Source organism: Nilaparvata lugens, chromosome 8 (assembly GCF_014356525.2).
Source record: "Nilaparvata lugens isolate BPH chromosome 8, ASM1435652v1, whole genome shotgun sequence".
NCBI classification, from domain to species: Eukaryota; Metazoa; Arthropoda; class Insecta; order Hemiptera; family Delphacidae; genus Nilaparvata; species Nilaparvata lugens.
Window position 1 is genome coordinate 41161515 of NC_052511.1, and position 21098 is coordinate 41182612.

At 33.7% G+C, this 21098-nt stretch overlaps 2 protein-coding genes across 5 annotated transcripts in view; one reads left to right on the forward strand and one right to left on the reverse strand.

Moving 5' to 3' along the window:
* Positions 1-16941, forward strand: part of LOC111045399 (cytochrome P450 4C1) — a 38148-nt gene extending 21207 nt beyond the window's left edge. For 2 of the 3 annotated variants that reach the window (XM_039434774.1, XM_039434776.1), the window contains 4 exons: positions 6349-6473; positions 9036-9273; positions 13725-13919; positions 16370-16940. In XM_039434774.1, the coding sequence (XP_039290708.1) occupies positions 6349-6473; positions 9036-9273; positions 13725-13919; positions 16370-16539 (728 nt within the window). In that variant the 3' untranslated portion in view covers positions 16540-16940. Of the gene's footprint in view, positions 1-6348; positions 6474-9035; positions 9274-13724; positions 13920-16369 lie in introns of all 3 variants that reach the window. The other variant, XM_039434775.1, reaches the window with a different exon arrangement.
* LOC111045594 (mediator of RNA polymerase II transcription subunit 21-like) lies at positions 16939-20723 on the reverse strand. Of its 2 annotated transcripts, none has more exons than XM_022331048.2 (2): positions 20126-20723; positions 16939-17297 (listed from the first exon to the last, which is right to left on the reverse strand). In XM_022331048.2, exons 1-2 carry the CDS (start codon positions 20384-20386, stop codon positions 17145-17147), a joined length of 414 nt encoding a protein of 137 aa, XP_022186740.1. In that variant the 5' UTR covers positions 20387-20723; the 3' UTR covers positions 16939-17144. The 2 variants fall into 2 exon arrangements, with proteins under 2 accessions (XP_022186740.1, XP_022186732.1); XM_022331040.2 differs by having other exon boundaries at positions 16944-17297; positions 20048-20464.
* Between the last annotated feature and the right edge of the window lie 375 nt (positions 20724-21098).

The following is a 21098-nucleotide window of genomic DNA, read 5'->3' on the forward strand; positions in this document are numbered from 1 at the left end:
GTTAAAGTAAGTTGAGCTTCATTGAAATGTTGACTATATCAGACAGCAATCGATAAATCAATTGTATTAGAGAAATTTTGGGAATTCTATCACAGTATTTGACTTATTATCCAAAGAATAAACGATTGATGACATCTATCAATACCAGAGACTAATGATTACTACAAGTAATTGAAACATAATCTTTTCTCTATGTCAATAAGCATTACGAATCTCAATAGTGAATGACTTGATTTTAATTCATCCCAGTAAACATGTACTCTCTCTATACTAGAAGAGATGGAGTCTATAAAACATGCTCTCTCTCTCTAGCAGTGGTGAAATTTAATAAACATGAACGTCGACCAACTTTTTATAGAGACGATGAAAATGCTTTCCTGCTTCAACATGAAATGTATCCGCACTTAGTTCAGAGCTTTTATTATTGACCCAGGAGTCATGAATAAATAACTTTTATAATGGCAAGGGTAGGAGCATTACAGAAATACATAGCAACATGTCACATACCTAAATATTGTATGATATGTTACATCCGTATGATGCAAATGTAGGCCTATTCCGTAGCTGGAAGTGAACTTTAAAATCTCTTTGAAACTAACATTCCGTCGTATAATTTCCGTCCATCATCTCATTACCGCATTCCTACAACAAATTTAACAGTATGCCGCAGACAGTTCATATACATGAGTAATAGATTGATGAATATTTTGCCAAACCAATTAATTTCAGAGAGATTTAATGAATTAGTCATTAAAAATATAAAGAGATGGATCAGAAGTAACAATGTTTTTCGGCTCATGTACAGTTAGAATCTACTTTATTAAAAAAAACTTTTTTCTTTGATATTATTTTTACTAAGTTACATTTTTTCAGATATTCTATTACTACAATTATTATTATTTAACTTATTTAATTATTATTACTACCATTTAAATAAAATGTTCAATCATGTTTTATGTTTATGTTAAATTAAATGAAATCTTTTGGTACTCGTTGCTAGCACACAAACTAAGGTTTTGCTGGCAACGCCAATTAAATTTTAAGTTTAAATTTTATTTTTATTCTGTATAAGTATGAAGTATTTGTTTTATTTATTATTATCTTTATAATGGGCAAATAAATGATTTTGAATTTGAATTTATAAACACTGAAAGACACATTTTCATTGATAATTTTAAAACTATGTTCTCTTAGTTTAAGGCTATTTAGATTAGGCCTACTCATGTAAACAATATGATTATAATTAATTGATGATTGATGTAGAATTCAAGTTTAGTGAATGACAACGTATGAAAAGCGAATGAAATCTCAAGTTTTTGGCTTTAGATTGTTGGGCAATATCATTACATAAAAAATAAATCGTAAATTTATTGGAATAATCGCTTTTCTTGAGACGGCTAATTCAGGGTTTTAATGTTGTTTTAAATTTTATGTCCAAACTACAAGTATTTTCCAAACTCTAAAATATTCATGGAGTACCATATTGAAGAACTGTTCATTATTTTAGACTGTTATGGAATAATCAACTACATTTTACCTTCAAATTCATAATCAATTGAAAGCAGATTGGTTCAAGGATTCTATCACTTCAATATACTGAAACATTTCTACAGCTCTCCTAAATAATATTATTATGATACATTTATTATCAGGGATATTCTATCTATTCAGGAAAAAATATTCCCTTTCCTTCTCTAAAAAATATACAATCATCAACGTGAGAAGTAAGAATAAAGAATTACTGATAAGAACAACTGTTGAACTTCCTCATTCATTCATTTATTTTCATTCATTCTACGAGATATTCAAATCAAATATACTCATCAACTTACAAAATGAGTGACAATCTCTGCGGAACGAACGCCTTATATTATTTTCTGATTCATAATCTTGAGAGAAACTTGAAACTTTTCCAACTTTCTCAGCTCATTATTCTACAATTTCTTCTCTCTTCTTCACCAACTTCCCAATCCAAGGGAAAAGGCTACTGCTTTTGAATAAATATAACTGAAAAGTTTACTTGAGCAAATTGCACGTGTAAAAAACATGAATGTCTGCAAAGTTCTTTAGAATTATAATTAGTTCTTAAATTTGCGCGTCCAATGATATTAACGTTACTTTCAGCCGTGAACGTGGAGTAGAATTGTTCATAAAAACACATTGATGAGTAATTAATGAAACAATTGAGCACTAATGGTCCAGTACCAAAGGATTCAAATACTTGTGGACTCTCGCGAATAATGGTAAATTATTTTTAGATGAGACGATAATATGCCTATTATTATAAAATATATGCCTATAAAATGACTAGTGACCCCCTGGGTTGGAGAACTCCCTCAAGAACTGTTGTATTGTAATCTTTAAAACACGCAACTTTCAGTTATACATAGTTGATGAAAATAATGGAAACGGCTAAATATTTATCCAACAAGAATAAATTATTTGACAGTAGGTTTCATTGGGGATCTTATTTGAAATGAAAAACTACTTTTAAAAATTACACTGTTGCTTCAACATCTTTGACCTTCATATGAATCCAAGTTCATTTTTTAAATGAGAAGGTAGTCATGTGATACATGATTTCGATACAGATTTCCAATAAATGGCGAAAACCACATATTTATATCTCAACCCATATCAGTTTGTTGATGTAAAAGTTGTAAATTATGTTGTATATTAACCAGTTGGAATCATGTCACCGCATGAAGGACGTCTGTCTGTGTGATGGTCCCAAATAGCCTCAGCTGATGTTAAGAAGGATGGAAAAGCTGTAGTAATTGCATGTAATGAATTCTTCAGCTGACTAAATCACAATTTTTTTCTTATGCACTTTCAATGCTATTTTTATATCTTAAAAAGGATGAAGGAATGAGTTAATTTTGTTGTCCAACGAACTTGACCGGTAAAAAGGTTTGAAGAATACGTGTTAAAAATTTTAAGCAGATTGATTAGTTCTTTCTAAAGTTATTGTAGAACATACAAACAGACGAAAAACGACTTTGTCCATTAGTAATTTAAAAGTGAGAACTCGCTAACGCTTGTTCAAAAATCTGGTGTGGCACACTCACACAACTTTCCTTGCCGTTATGAAAATTGATTACCTGACGCTACTACGGTAGTGTTCCCGCGCATCTCAAGTCTACTATTCAAAGATTAGAGCCAGCTGGTGACAGAGTAATAACGCTGGAGACACACGAGGTCTGCTATCTCTTCATAGTGAATCATTCAATAGGATCAACAGTTGCCAATTATAGTTTGGAATTGGATAATCACATTTTCTCGATTTTCGAGTTTATTTTTAATTTTAAGTGAAAATGTTACTAAACATTAATTGTAGAGATTCTCATGCTCAATCTTTTCCACTCGAAATTTTTTGTTTTAATTGTATCTGAAGCTTGATAATTAAGAATCTAAAATTAAACTTTGCATAGATGGGGCGGAACTCCTGAAATTTTTACAGATATGAGACTTGTGGCAGTTGATAAAGCTTATCGATGACTATTTCAGGTATAACTTTAATCAAAATCGTTGGAGCCGTTTTCGAGAAAATCGCGAAAACCCCTGTTTTTGGCAACATTTTCGCCATTTTAACCGCCATATTGAATTGCATTTTATCGAAATTGTTCTTGTCGGATCCTTATAGTGTAAGGACCTTACGTTCCAAATTTCAAGTTTTTCCGTTAATTGGGAGATGAGATATCGTGTACACAGACGCACATACACTCATATATACACACACACACACACACACACACACACACACACACACACATACACACACACACACACACACACACACACACACACACACACACACACATACAGACCAATACCCAAAAACCACTTTTTTGCACTCAGGGGACCTTGAAACGTATAGAAATTTGGAAATTGGGGTACCTTAATTTTTTTCGGAAAGCAATACTTTCCTTACCTATGGTAATAGGGCAAGGAAAGTAAAAAGACAAGAACACATGGATAATAATCATAAACTCACTCGGAAAAGTTAGAGACGAATTCGTAGAATGTTACATCTGGAGTCTGGAGATTCCAGGAAATTTTCCAAGGAAACACAATGAGGGAAAATACTGATTAGATACATTATACCATGCCATTATGTTGCCGGTAACTGTTATTATTGACTGGTGAGACGTTAGATAATCATTGTCTCAATTATTCAGTTATAGCATCTACCATTCTTATTTCTTACCTACATCCTTCTCAAGTCTTCCCCCTTATCACCTCCTTCATCATCATTACCTCCCTTTTCATTTTCACAGAAATTTCACAGCCTAATATTTTTTGAAATATCTCATCTCTACGTATCACTTTCTTTTCTAGTATGCCAATCTTCTTCCTTCCCCTCCTTTCCCCTTTTGTGACTCTCCCTCCTTATAAAAGCTCTACTTTCCCTTCAAAAATTCTTGCATTACAATTTTTCTCATCCTTCCTCTTCTTCGATCATGTTTTCTCCTCTCTTTCTTATTCTTGTTCTTCCCCATTATTTTTTCAATTTTCCTCTTTTTCCTCTTCAAGGTTTTCATTCTTCCATCGGAATGAGTATCGTTCTCCTTCACATTGTTCATTTTCATGAAACTGCGTCTTCGATAATTACTATCTCTCCCATAATATCCTCTCCATAATTTTCCCTCCTCCTCAAAACCTCTACTTTCCGTCTACTCTTCTCTCTTACTCATGCACAAGCAGCATTCTCTCGCACTCTTCTCCATTCTTTTCCTCTCTCTCACTCTCTCTTCCTCATTCACCCTATTCTCCATCTCCTTTCCTCCATTCTCTCTCGATCATCATCACATTTCGTTCATTACGACGCTGAACGCTTTCAAAGCGCCCGTCATGTTATCAAATTACTTCATTCGTACGAAAATGGAGAGCAAGGGAAGAATGCGTAGGCTCAACAAATGCATTTGAGTGTCACACTCATGCTCTTAGGTTGGGCAACATTTTTGAGCTCTCTTCCAGAAAGAATCTCCTTTTTATCTGTAGAAGTGTGCTAATTCAATTATCCAATCAAAACACGTTCCTGTAACAATACTCGGAAATCCCATCATAGCTGTGTTATCTGCTTATACATCTCACAAAGAGGATTTTATTTCTTCAGCTGTACCTAATTTAATCACTTTTCAAACTCTTTCTCTCAGTGATCTAGTTCCTTAATCAGCATTTATAAATCCAACTCATTTCATTGCATTCCTATGCCAAAAAGTAATGAGCTTATAAAAGTTATTTACTCTCCTATCTCACGAAGATAGTACTTATTTTTCCAGCGATGATTCAATTCAAATTAATTTCCAATTACGTTTATCATCAGCCAGATTAGTATTTTCTGTTTCATCATTTCCAATTTGTATTAAAATTTCTATTGCTCCTACAATAAAGAGCTATCCGCTCACTTGTGTCTCAGAGAGGATCTAATTCATTTATTATGAACTACTATTACTATTTGATCAAAAATTTGAATCGTTCCTGATTATTTTCCTGATTGGAATGAATAGATCATTACGTAACCTCTATTTTCCAGCTTCCGTAAAGAGTCGAAAAATATTCAATAATTTTAAGCTATCTCAATATGAAACAGTACTTTGAGATATTGTATTTATTATTTTGTAGGAATAATGGTGATATATATCATGGTTGAATCTAAAGAGTTTTATAGTTCTCAACTATTGGTTGTGATCGTATCTGGTGTAGTTTCCTCTTCCTCATACGAATTAGTTGAGTCATTTTACTATAAGCTGCTCTAGACTAGACTCACCTTTTTTGAAGCATTTGCTTCAAAAGTTGAGCAAATGCTCTAGTTTATTCATACAATTTTGAGCAAAAGCTTTTACTTTTGAGCAAATGCTCAAACTATTTTTTTGATGAGAATGAGCAAAAGATTTTGCTCACGTTTATTCATAGAAAATGAAGCAAATGCTCCATATTTTAGAAGTATAAGCAAATGCTCAACTTTATTCATATGGCCCATTGACTTTTCTATCCCAATGAGTATTGTGATTTTATCACTTATCGAACTATCTTCCTTTCTAGGGTCCTTTCTGTGTATTTTCTCAAAGTATTCATCTGATAGCATTAATGGATGAATCCATGAAAAAATCACCACGCTTAACGAAAGAGCTATTTCAATATTGCCTACTCATAGAAATGAGTAATACTTCAGGTTTAACGTATTCATATAGCATTAATGGATGAATATTCTCTCAAATATCTTATTCCTGTATTCAATGCAATCTGGTTGGAATACATCCTTAATTGATATTCGGTTACATTAATTCCTGGACTTCATTTGTGATCAATTTATTCTTTTCAATTGCTCTCAATTTTACATTCTAGCAGAGGTGAAGAGCCCATACAAGAAGTTTGTGCGTCCTTATCTGGATTCTATGCTGGAGTATGCTGAGGAAGAGAAACTCACCGAAGACAGACTGGCCTTGGAAGTTAACGACCTAATGGTGGCCGTAAGTACACACAATAATTGATTTCTGCAACATTTTTAACAAGTAATCACATAATAAGTTCCTTGTTCCAGGAGAATAGCTCTGTGTATACGAAATAATTTGAGTGTGAAAACACATGGCATCATGGTCAGTGGTGAGTTGGAGTTAATAATTCAGTTTTCATTGTGTTTTCGTTTCAATATCATGTCATATTTAAAATAGCACTATGTTTATCTATAAACTCATGATATTAATATTGTTCGATTGTCACTATTTCACCCGCAGTTATTTCTCATCAAATTCAAATTCAGTTTTATTCCTCTCTACAATATACTAATGAAGTGTAATGAACACTATAGAACACAATAATTCAACAATTCTGTGAATGAACATAGAGAAGCCTGAACTTTGATTCAATTCCTATTCCTTACGCTGGAGTTAGATCGAACAAGCATAGAGCTACCGCACGATTCTGGAGCATAAAACACATTGAAACATCCCGAAATATTATGAAATGCATGATAAATTATTATGTTTCCAAGAGAGTATGAATATAATGTAGCTCTCATGGCTTTAGAGCTTTCAAACTGACTTCATCGAGATTTTTTTAAAATCTTTGTTCAGTACAAGCATTCACACGTTTACCTTAAACAATTATTCCAAATTCTATTTCTCTGTGATTGTATCTCATTCTCATACTCTCATCCTTTGAAGGAATTCTCATCCTTCCACACTTACTAATTCTTTCTCTCTTCCATCAATCTCTCATTTCTTCTATCCCATTTTCTCTCCAATCTTTCTCTTCATCTCTTTTCTCTCCTTCTCTCTACTTCTCTACATCCTCCATCGTTTCTTTATCTCTGATTAAACCCCATCCTCATCTCATTCCAACCCTTCTCTCCTATCCTCAGATCTTCTTCCACTTCCAAATTCTTCTGGCAACACGCTCACAAGTCTTGAAACAACAGAGACGTTATTTTCTTAGCGCTAAGCTTTGTAGCAGTTGCGTCTGCCTGTGTTGCGTTTCACACGACAGACACATCATAGCATGTCACTGTGCAGCTGGCGTACTGTGTGGTATATTGGTGGCGTAAGGCCCTCCCAATGAAACTTTTCTTTCAAGCAACAAAGGCCGATTCACGCTCCACAGATCAAGCCAAGTTGCCTTGGAAGCCGTTGCTTGTTGATTCAGTCTTTTCTCTTTGTGCAGCCGAATTGCATTTTATCTCACGCCAAACCCCATACAAGATCTGTCAAGTTTTCAGAGATTTTCTCGTCTGTACGCTCAGCAAGCAGCACTGAGAGGTGGTGTGGAATATTGCGAATTCAATTTGTTTTCACGCTATTTATGAGCACGATCTGAGTTGATCCGAGTATTACTTCATCATAAAATAATAATATAATTCTGTTGAATGGAGTAGTTTGTTTGATGGAGATTAGAATTAGGTTTTCAGAAATTTTAGAACACAATATATTGGTGCTGTAAAACCTCTCCGTAATTATAACAAATTAATGATTCGAATTGGAATATTCAATAAAAGAGAGATCAATAGTGCAATTGATTTTCTTATCGCATAATTTTCTTTCTGAAACATGATGGATGATAAATTTCAAGTGAAAAATTGATAATTTGTAACTGAAAACTATTTCAAAATTAGAGCTGAATCTGTTTGTAGAGTCCATGACTTCCTTCACATCGATTATTAGCTGAATTCATCCAAAATTGTATTAAATGCCTGAATTCATCTGAAATTGTTGCCAGTTTCACCAATGAAACTTCAACTTCATTTCAATAGTAAGTTGATATGCTAACCAGGAATTTTCATTATCATTGAGAAAGTGAGCAATTGTAAAACAGCGATCCTTCTCTCAATGAAGATTGATATTCAAGGAAGGATTGTGGAATGCGTCGAATTTTGCCATGTGCTTATCTATTTGAATAAATCTATTTATTACTCCATACACAATTTCACCACAATTTGAGAGTTTTCCTCTCATAAATGAACAGTAGAATTACTATAAAACAAAAAATATTGTACTTATAACCACCTAACTCATCTATTGATAACAATAATTGAAAAAAATTGGAATTGCCAGGCCCAGTTGCACAAAAACCTGTTGAATTCTAATAATGAATAAATGCCACGAGAGACAAGAACCAATCAGAGAAACCTTCTTTTCAAAAAAAAACCTCTTCTGATTGCTTTTCGAGGTACCTATTTAATCACGATTAAAATTCAAAAGGATTTTGTGCAACCGAGCGTCAATACGTGGTGATGTACCATTTCAGTCACAAGGCCAAGAAGTGGCCTTTAATATACCAAGAAGTGGAGTACCTATATCAAATTCTCCAATTGCAATTATTCGATCCTAGCTAGGACCGTAGTGAAGATATCGGTAGTAAGAAGTAAGCAATGCAAAGTATGATACTAGATGAAGAACAGGAGGTAATGATTATTATTAACTTGAAATTGAATACCGGTATATCAATCTATAAAAATGATGGAAATTTCGTCGATATAGATTTGAAACCGTCTCAAATTCTATCGATTATCCATGCAACAAATTTCTTTGATTGTCCAGGGTTCTGACACATCAGCCGTTGCCTCCAGTCACGCACTGGTAATGCTAGGAATGGACCAAGAGCTCCAGGATCGCGTCTATGCCGAACTGAGGGAGATCTTCGGTGACTCGGACCGACCGGCCACCCTCGAGGACCTAGCCATGATGACTCAGCTGGAGATGGTCGTCAAGGAGACGGTGCGAATCACCTGTCCACCACACATGGCCCGCACTGTCGAGCGGGACATCATTCTGCCAGGTGGGTCTCGAATCAGACTAGTTACACACACATCGATTTTTGGATGTACGATTTTTCACTGTTCTTATAGATTCTATTAGATTAAACAGATGCTCTTCGACACACAGATGTTTTGTTTGACAAGGTCCGTTTAATCCAAAAGAAATTTTGAGGAAAAAACATAAACATCATATATGGGCCTTAAATTTATTAGAAAGCTTCCTACTCATTTGAAAAATTGTGAAGATAGGTATCAATGTTTTTGAGAAGGAGTTTGAAAGTTTTCTAATGCTTGGAGTATTCTATACCACAGAAGAGTTTGTGTGTAGAGAGGGTTCCTTTGTGTGATTTTTCTTCTTTTATTGTATTACTGTATGTATTATGAATGTTTGACAATTCCTATACTCTGAACATATGAACATAAATATAAACATAAAGAGAAATGAAAAATCGTCGACTTGAATCTTAGGCGGGATGCACACCGGAGAAACGCGTTTCGTGAAAAAAGTTTCAGGAAACGTGAGACAAAAGTTGCTCGCAATCGACTGATAAGATTAAGCAGAGAACGATTCTTTTGCATGCATGCGCGAGTGAAACGGATTGCATGGAACAAGTTTCATGAAAGATGGCTTCACGAAATGCGTTTCTCCAGTGTGCATCCTGCCTTAGACCTCAGTTCGCTCGGTCAATAATTTGTTTCAATCCGGGTTTGAACAAACAGCTGATTAATCGTTTCAGCAGCTTGTGCTTCATTGGGTCGTTCTCTCCAAAGTTGGGTTGACTATTAAACCAGTTTAATCAATTTATATTTGTATTAATTACAATGTGTTTCAGTTGCTGAGTCAGCTAATGGTTTAAACTATAATTCGAGTTTAATTTATTTGGAGAAAGTAACGAATTCATTAGTAAAACTACGTTTAAACGGAGATAGCTCAGCTTTTCGTTTAAACCCAGATTAGCGTTAAACGTAGGTGGTGCATATGAGCCTCAGTTGCAAATTTACTCGGGAAATACCATAGAAAACCATTCATGGATCATTATATTCTTTGTAACTTGGCTTGTAGAATAGAATAGGATAGAATGACTTTTTTATTTGATATGTTGCGAAGTTTGAACAGTAATGTCCACTCTATCACTTAACCATGATTGCTTGGTCAGTACCAGCCATCTTTCGTTTTCCTGCTTGCTCATTGCAGTTATTGGTGGTCAATGTTCGCTCACGACAATATGAAGTCAACAAGATCAAAAAAAGTTCATCCAAGATGAGAAATCCAAAACTAAATCCGGAAGTGGTTTCCCTAACCTCAAACCCCACCCAAAATAAGCCTAATTGCATTCGAGATATTTTTCTTATCTCAGATCTGCCGAAAAGCGAAAAACTAGTGCGACGTTGTCATCCGAAACAGAATTGAAGCAATAAAGTCGCCAAGATTTATGGGTGCGGCGCCAAAGGAAGAGACGACTTGTTACCAACTTTCGCCGACTTTTTCATAAGATTTCTCAACTTCCTGCATCCATATTCTACGCTAGAGCAGGCGCGTACTTATAACTGTCTCTTGCCAACTTTTTTCACCCCGTCGACAACATTCAATAAAAAATTGCGTCGAAAAATGGTCGGATGAAGCACTCACTACTCGCAGAAAGAAGTTAAGAACACTTCAAAAAGTTCAGAGACCTTCAACACCACTGTTCTCCTTTGAAATTCGAGAATTCTATTACCAACACTCCCACGGTTAAAGAATATTATTAGTTAGAAAACTTCAATCCAATAATGAAACAATATTGTAGCTTCTTCAAAACTTATTGTGAGACGTATTTTTTGTTTTCTCAAACTCTCATGAAGACGGCTTTTCCTTGATTTGAAGAAATTTAACGTTATAAATATCATGCAGTGGCCTGTGCTACATTTCATAAGCTCCTGATATTTTCTGTATTTTTCAATACTTGTTGACATGGCCAGTTGTAAAGTTCTTTGGCTCAATAGAATGTAAAAAATTCCTACCTAATCCTAATACGCCTAATACCTAATACGCGGGTTTCACAGCCTTCCCGGCCGTTTCCCGCACTCAACACGCCATCTGCCTCTATCTCTCCATACGTCTTGTTGGATGCCCCTGCTCTCCATGGCCTCTTCTATGTTTTGCTGCCAAACTGTTCGTGGTCGTCCTCGTTTCCTCCTCTCAGCCGGAATCCTTCTTGATTGATTTATCTTGATTCACCTTCTTGATTGATCCTCCGGAAAAAAATCTTGATTGATTTTACTAGTTTGTCTATTTATAGTATTGAGCAAGGATTTGCCTTGTTATAACAGATTGATATATCACAGTGGATAGGTTATACTTCAATAGAAATAAAAATAAAAATCTGAGTACCCTTCTTAAAATTGTTTATTCATTGTGTGTATTCAAGAGTAGCCCTAACAAGAAAAGACAGTTTTGACAGTTTTTTTTCAAAATTTTACAGTTTTTAAATTTATGTGTAATATCCAAGTATGACTATCTTTTCATTTGATTTTTTACTTATTTCATTTCATTTTTTTTCTATTGTGAATAAAAGTATGAAGAAGGGCCCCACACAGGATTACCTTGGGGGTTTCATTTAGACTTTGATATACAATGTATTGTGCATGCGACGGTGTTTGCTACACCAGTTAAGAGTGTTTTTTTTCTGAAATATTTTGTACAATGTATGTTGATTGGTCGACTAAATATTATATTATTAGTTACTTCAAGTCCATTCATCTCACATAATTCTCGTAAAGAGCAGTTTCTAGTAGTGGTTTTCTATTGGTTTATTAACGTTCCTTCATAGCTTGACATTCATTCATATACTTCGATCAATAAATAAAACACTCGAGAGGTTTCAAGTTGTTGGAAAATCTTTGGTTGTGAAGAAGTCTATCACCTGAATAGGTCTGGCTATAGTTATAATCAATGTACCTATAAGCCGATGTATTCTAGGTACATTGTTTATGATCATAGTTTACAGATACAATAATTTGAAATTATTTCTTAAAGTGGTCTGTCTATTCACAGTTATTTATAATGAGTGGACAGACCATTTAGGGCCCGGTCACTAAGATCGATCTGCGATTATTCATATCTTTATCTCCTAGAGAGCGATCCGAGAATACAATCAATAGATAAATATGGAAACCTATAGTATCTAAGTTCACAAATCGTGTGAGGCCGGGAAATTGAGATACTCCTAATTATAATATTATAGAACATGAAATTTAGTTGTTTCATCAATCTCCAAAATTTGTAAATTGGTAACATTATTAACGTCTACAATAGACTTCAACGATGGTAAACTTCGTTTTCTTCAACGTTGCTCAACAAATTCCAATGCCAATACGCCTTAATGACATTTCGAGGGTCTCAACATCCTCTGCTGCCCTCGGGGAAATTTCGAACCAGACTCTAGGGATTAATTCATTTCAAATTTCTGGAGCAGAACCGATACAGGCAACTACTGCTTTCCAAGAATCATCCCAGTTCGTAGCCTTCATATTATGAACTTTGATGAGTAATTCATACCACGAGGTATTTTCCAATATATATATATATATATATATATATATATATATATATATATATATATATATATATATATAAGGGTGGATTTAGTAAACGAGGGGCTTTTATTGCCTCAGCCCATAACACTTGTGATGTTTTAAAGTGTACAAAATAAAGGCAATTTTCTATCTCTCTATCTGTAAAAAAAGGACAGATGAGATACACTTCCAATACTCAACCTTCATATTCTCGTAGATGTTTGAAACACTTGATAAGATAAGCTTTATCATAAATCCTTGTTGGTTAATCTCTGGTTAATTTCCAGAGAAGTATGAAACTAATAGAGTAATATGGAACTGATTTGATTTGCATTTAGCTAGCTTGAATGAGTGAAGCAGACTCTATATTTGGATCACTACAAGTTAGATTAGAATTCTTGAAATTAAATGGAGACTGTTTTGGACTTTACATGTAGTCATTGTGAAAATTTCATATAGAGGGAGGAAGTTTCTAATTAGTAGTTCTCCAACTAGCTTGCAAAAACCAGTTTAGTTTCCAAAAACTAAACTAGATTTAAGTTTTGTTTGAAGTTTTTAGTTTATAATTCTAAACTAGTTCATTTGGTTCTAAAATGAAGATTAAAAACCTTCAATGTTGCTTTCTAATGAACTGCTTTTTATCAAATCACTTTTTGCTATTAAAAAGAGCAACTTGCAGTCGACAACCAGGTTGTCAACCAGGAAGATGGCGGACCTGCCGAAAGATCTCGTTGTCACAGTGAGTGGTTAATTATTCATTTATAGTGAAAAATCTGACTGCTAGTCGTTCGTTTTAATAACAAAAAGTGATTAAAAGCCTATCACAATAGTTGGAGCTTTTACTTACAAAAATATTACATTCAGCTGATAAGAGATCTTCTAATGTTAATCAATCACATAATTGTGTTATTTTCAGGTAAAGGAGGAGCCAAAGACAGGATAATTCCAACTGGAGCTACCGTGTATATGCTTCTTTACAATCTACACCGAAACCCAAAATACTGGTCACACCCCGATGAATTCTACCCCGACCATTTCCTACCTGAGTATGAGGCAACCAGACCAAAGTTCAGCTATCTGCCATTCAGCTACGGCCTCAGAATATGTCCTGGTGAGTGTTTCACCAACAATTTATTAGCAATAATTAATATGAAAAAAAGATTTAATCTATTATAAACTATAGATAATATAATAATGATCAATATTAAAAACTACAGTATCAAAAAGTGAAACTATATCAAATCTGAAAAAAACAATAATATGTTGAAGGAATACTCATCCACAGAAAAGAAGTTTAAAAATGTGTAAGAATTGATATAAGATACTTAATAGGAAAAAAATTATTTACTCTTAATAAGACAAAATTACAGTAATTATAACGATGTGATATTGTCAAAACCAGTGATTTATTGAAGCAATTTATGTAATTTATGTAACACGCGGTTTGGTTGTAACACCATTATCAATCTTTAATTAACTGGAAAATTAAACATTGAGAAACAGGATACAGTATAATAAAGAATGGGGGAAGACGATCGGCCATTAGCTGTCGACTTATAATGACGGTTGAGCTCTAATGTCATTGGTCGAGGTCACCCTCAACCTTCATTGGTCGACAGCTAAAGGCCAATCGTCGGTCTTTTCCCTTACTGTATATTCTACTGCTCAATTTTTAAGGTTTCAGTTGACTAGAGATTGATAATGGTATTACAACCAAAACTGATACGTTATAGTACTTTTTGTCATACTTACTCAATTGCAGCTGTTTTCCATGCATTAAATCAAGCCGGTGAACAGCTGTTTGCAGAAAAAGAAAACATGTGATTTTCATTACAGCATACTATAATACTGTAAAGAGATCATATGTTCTCTTTACAGTCGAGTATGTTAGGACTCTACTGAGTCCCAATAACATCTGAGTAATTAATATACCAACTCAAATAATTAAAGAACTCATTTTAAATAAATTAATTGTTTTGACAATAACGAGTCGTTTTCGATTAATTAGAGTTCCCACCACAATATAAACTTTACAACAACTCGGAAAGTTAACAATTAAAAGATAGATCAAGAATATAGTCTCTCATCAATTTTTATATTCTACGGCATTGAGAGTATTCTACTTCCAGTAGAATATTCTACTCTCAATAGTAGTCTACTCTCAATGAGAAAATGTTGTTCTTCAATGATTCCGAAAATTTAGTATCGGAGTACGGCTCAGTTGAAATATTCTCCTCAAGAGTTTTAACGGTATTATTGACACTCAGCTCGGCCGAGTGAGTATGGAGAGCCCTCATTAGAAAACATCAAAAGAATATTTCTACAGAACCAGACAAGAACTCTGATATGTGAGAATCTCAATTCCAGGTTCCACTATTGATTATTTATTCAGTTAAAAAAATTGATAATTTTAATAAGTTTGTGCTTGAACAAAATATTGCAGTAGTTTATTTCATTCCTAACACATTGAGTCCCGTTTGCACAAAACCCTGTTTAATTTTAATCATTTTTAGAGGTTACGGCTCCTCTGATTGGTTCTCGTGGCATCTAATCACGATTGGAATTATTTCAACAGGCCTTTGTGCAACTTGTCCCAAGTAGTGTAAGAGTATTTCAATTAGGGAAACATTCAATTACATCAAATAGTAAGAAAGTTCCATTCGCGGGAAAAATTCAATTCATCATGTTTGGCTGAGCTTCAAGATAAATTTATATTATCAATTGATTGTATTGATTAATTAAATTATTAGTACCTATATTATCAATTGAGCTAGATAATAGGCCACGACTAGCCTATCCACAAACATGACATACTGTGTTAAGCTTTGATCTTGCATGTACCAGATCCCATTATAATAATTGGTTTACTATATGCATGAGCGATGTAGGTAATAGCATAGAGAAACAATAACATAGGCATAGGTATAGGTTGTTTATACGTATAACTTATCAATTTTATACGCCAATATCTATCGATATTCATTATTCAATGTATTTGTTCACATATCACATAGCCAATTCTTTTGGAACCCCATTATATGTTTACTATAGAAAGTTGATTCTTGTACTTGACTTACTTTACTCTACTTTGTAGAATAGCAATCTTGTGTAGCAATTTATTTTGTTCTCTAGTTTGGAATTCATGATACACCTCTAATTGACAACATTCTGATAAATTTACAAATAATGGAGCAATATTTTTCCCTTATTTTTTTACAATCATCGCAAACCTATGTGACTTGTGCTTGATGATACCATAGAGATACGCTATTGTTTCTCTATGATGATACACTGATATTAGCAGGTAGACAGACAAACGATTCCGCAACCGAAACTTATCGTGGTTGTTATCTCCAGTCAACTAATTTTTTTTTCAATTCTTTTTCTACATTATAGTGTAATCTCCAACTCAAATGATAGAAGCAAAATCTAATTATAAGTCTATAGAAAATGTATTGATCTGCATGATATACAACTAAGGAATTGCGCTAATACATAATCTCTAATGTCATCTAATGTCATAAATGTCATTCGCTATAATCTCTCATGTGATTTTTACAGGTTACAAGTACGGAGTGTACTCGATAAAAACAGTGCTTTCAACTGTCTTGAGGAAATTCAAAGTGAAATCAAATCTGGATAAGAATAACTTGAACTTCAGGCTATCTATAATGTTGGAGTTAGCTGATGGCTACCCTGTGACTTTGGAGCCAAGGATACCTGCAGAATAGAGAGAGAAATTTTATTGCCCAATCATAATTGGTCTAATCTTCAATAAACGTTGCTAAGGATGAAGGGTGAACTCCATGAACCATTTCTGGACCTATTATGATAATAATTGATGATGCTGAAAGGATCTTTCCTGACCACCCATATGATTGATCAACTGATAGAAAGTGATTAAAAACGATCTTTCAAGACATGAAATACAGTAGCTGAAATTTGATAAAAAAGGATTCATAGTATGTGTAAATAATTGTAAATAGCGTAGAATTTTTAGAATATTTACCATCTCCATTATAAAACTATGTACACTACTCTTATTTACTTATATCATGATATTATCTTATGACATAATATTATTTAATTATATTACTTTGTAAATCCTAAAATAAATGAAATAATTGTAATTCCAGGATATATTTGTCTCTATATTTATTCATTTAATAATCCCAAATTTGATATGATATGTAAGAAAATGAAAACGATTCTTTTATTCCAAAAGTGATTATATTTTTATTGTTCGAGGATGAACATTTCATTAGCGATTCTTTATAATCATAGTTTGAGGTGCTTCATATGTAATCCTTTTTTTGATGTTTCTATTATCACAACCCTATTTTGCAGACATAGCTTCAAGATAACCATTGGATAGAAAAGATCTGGCCTCTCTGATTTTCTTCAATAGTTTTTCTCCAGTATTCAAGAGCTCATCTAGCTTTTCGGCTGCTTCTTCATTTTCTTCTTGCAGAACTTCCAAGCTTCTTGCCTGGGGAATTTGATTATAGTTTGTGTAAAACAAGTTGAGACTTGGCCCTCCATCCGAAGAAATTACAGGATTGCCAAATCGTGTAAAATTGCAACTTTCTCAAATTTCCAATTCAACATCAGAATTGGATGTAGAATATCATCCCCGATATCCTAGTAGTGCTAAAAACGTTTCAGGGTTGAAGGATTAAAAGGGAATTTAACTTTTATGATAGAATGGAAACATTGCGAAGATTTGTATTTTTATTTTGAATATCACTTCTCTCAGAATCATGTAGCGTCTTAATGCGTAATAATTTTATATATCAAATGATCGGAGAGACTCTCTCCTTTCTATTAGTGTCTGGATCATTTTTATCCGACCCATAGTTATTTTTTAATTAATAATATATGTTCGTCAATGTCGAGACATTTCGAGCAGGAGACATGAAATTTTCGACATGCTAGAAACTTTTTTGTTTCGAAAGATAAGTAGGTGGTACAAGCGAGAAAGTTTCTCAGAAATAATTGAAATTATTTTTCCAGTTGTCAAACGTACTCGGAAGATCGTATTTTGGCCTATCAGGAGTTTCAAAGTCAATGATAGCGGCTGAATGGTGTGCCGCCATATGCTATCAATAGCCTGGGTTCAACAAATTCAAAATACAGACCGATTGAAAAATTCAGCAACTGCAAGCCAGATGATCATAGATAGTGAAAATGACAACCTCGCCTTGAATAATCCAAACGGCGTTTCATTACAGCCTTTCTAGAGGCAATCAGCTGCTTGCGTTTGAAATAATATTCAGTCAAATAATCTTGTTAATTGCCAGCCTTTAGCATACAATTTGGTACACAATGCATACCATGCAGCCACTCTTCTTACTTTAAAATTCCTTTGAGACCAAAATAATCTTGTATTGCTAGATATATCTAAGAACTTGTATTGCTAGATTAAGTTATGTTTTTATTGACTGATTTTTGTATGACAATTGTCCATGCTTTTCTTGTAATGGCCTATGACATGTAATATATAAATAAATAAATAAATAAAAATACGATCTTCCGACTACTTTTGACAATTGAAAAAATAATTTCAATTATTTCTGAGAAACTTTCTCGCTTTCACCACCCACTTATCTAAACAAAAAAATTTCCAGCATGTCGAAAATTTAATGTTTTCTGCTCGAAATGTCTCGACATTGACAAAACGAATTATTAATTGAAAAATATCTATGGGTCGGATAAAAATGATTCAGACACCAATAGAAAGGAGATATATCCCCGTTCATTTGATATAAAATTATTACGCATTACGACGCTATATGATTCTGAGAGAAGTGATATTCAAAAGAAAAACAAATCTTCTGAAACTTTTTTAGCACTACTAGGATATCGGGGATGATTCAAACTACATCCAATTCTGACGTTGAATTGGAAATTTGAGAAAGTTGCAATTTTACACGACTTGGCAACCCTGTAATTTCTTCGTATGGAGGGCTAGGTCTCAACTTGTTCTACACAAACTATAGTTGAAAGTGATTCTACTTTAAAACATTATTATAAATCCAATATTTGACTAATATCAACTACATCCTATTTACCATATTCAATGGAGATTTATACACGAATGAGAGAGTCAAAGTTATGAAAATTATTTGTTGGAGAAAATTTCTTCCATCAATTGGATATGAATATAAAGAGATAAATAACTGGATGAAATAATATTCAGGAATCAAACAATTAAATATGATATTAGTAACTGTAGGCTTCTCCATTCGGCATCCAGTATGACGTATCAGCCGAATCGAAGGCTGAACTCTCACGTGTGGACCAAATCATGGAACTAGAACAAAAGTAGCTCATAATATCAAATATCATATTTTTGGCCTCCAGTCCGTCTAAAGACAGCCAAATTCCAAGCTAGCCGAGAATATTAGCCTATTGAAATCAGTCCGACTTACTGGTCAGATTTGAGGGAAATTTCTACGTATATAGTGAGGTACACGTTATAATGACAGTGGATGAAGATAGAAGAATAGCGATGCCGATTCTCTGCATTAATTAATTATATTTCTACACTGTCAAAAACATAATTGGCATCGTTGTGGACCTAGAAAAGAATAGTACCACCGGCTTCGTCGAATGATTGACAAGGATACCAAAACCAAAGTTGATCAAATACTGTCATTACAACATGGACCTCACTATATAAGAGCCGTAATACATATTGAAACGATCGATAACTACTATAAAATGAAAATTTCTAAAAAGCAGGCCTGGTTCTTAAAACTCGACTGACTTGAGTTCAAAATTGTAAAAATATCAAGTTTTCGTGAGAAGTAGGTGCAATAATATTCAAGGTTGATAAGAAAAAGCCAATTGGAAAGACACCTTATTTTTTCCTTGATAAATCCGAATTCCTACCCATTATTGGTAAGAGATCTAGTATTATATTGGTGGAAAGAGAACTCACCAATTTCTAAAATTGATAATATATACAGACTCATAAAACTCAAATAAATGGATGATAAATGTATTATTCACTTTTGGATGTTATCAAACTAGACTTCATCCCTCAGAAAACATTTTATAGAATTCTAATATTGGGTACAATTATTCTTTTTTTTAATATGGTTTTTGTACAATACCAAACAAAGAGGATGTAAATCACAAGACTGATCATGCAATTCCTTAAATTATCAAGACTACGCTCTACTTTGACTATGTCTTACATGGAAATAATCCACATAAATTTAGTAATAAGTTTACCTGTAGTTCTGAAGATAAAAACGGGTCAGGTAGTGTGTCAACTATTGTATCAATATGAGTTGAAAGTTGAACGATTACCTTGGCAAAATCGGCCGAATAGTTGACATGCTGGCTATTTTCCAAAACTTTTTTCTGATTCATTGGCAAATCCGACACGACTTGTTTACGCTTTTTCTGCTCAGCTCTCAAACGCCTCTTTTCGGCTCGTAACCGTTTCAATTCTTCCATTTCGGGAAACTTTTGTGGCTCGGAAAATTGTCCGATCACTCCTAGACTCTCGGAAAACGTACAAGATAGACGGGACACGAGATCTTGTAGCTGTGTTATTCGGTCAGACATTTTGACGATCAAGAAAAATCTCCTTTGTAGGTTAAGCTTGTTTCTCTGTTTCTTAGTTGTTGTGAATCAGCTGTTTTTAAGGAAAAACTGAATAATGATCATCTGTGAAAAGCTATCAAATTTGTAATGATATTGTTCTTTAGTTTTCAAGTCTTGGTATCATGGTTGTTGATTATTTTCTCCCTTTGAGAGAGAGAATATTAAAATATAATATTATTATTTTTTTCACTGAATAAGTAACGTTCTAGTAGTAACCAATGGATGTTTTATGGATACATTGGCAGTAACTAGTCAGTTATTCAGCTTAATAATTTAAACGAGATATGTCATTGGAATCTACTCTGTCAACCTCTCTCAATCATTACTGAATGGAATAAAAAATCACGATTGTCTGAGAAAGTATCTAATTATAATATATATTCCCAAAATTCCAAACTCATTCATATTATTTCATATCCATATAGACTACCTATTCTAGTAGTGGAATCAAGCGTTTCTTGACATCTACTTTTCATAAAGTAATTCAACTCTATCTCGCATATAATTTCAAAACGTATTACCGTATTGACTTTTTCTGTTGCTGAATTGCAAAACTGATTAGTTTTTCTGTTTGAAGTTTGTTCTCAATAACACCCACCACCCATTTAGTAGTTCTATCTCTTTCATATACTAAATATTTGGTAATAGCTTAATTCTAGCCATGTCCATGTCA

Excerpts from the sequence above, each read along its gene's own strand:
- LOC111045594 (XM_022331040.2), bottom strand. The coding sequence starts at position 20,386 with ATGTCTGACCGAATAACACAGCTACAAGATCTCGTGTCCCGTCTATCT. Across the intron at positions 17,298-20,047 it reads TTTTATCTTCAGAACTACAG|GCAAGAAGCTTGGAAGTTCT; the intron begins GTAAACTTATTA and ends CAAATTCCCCAG.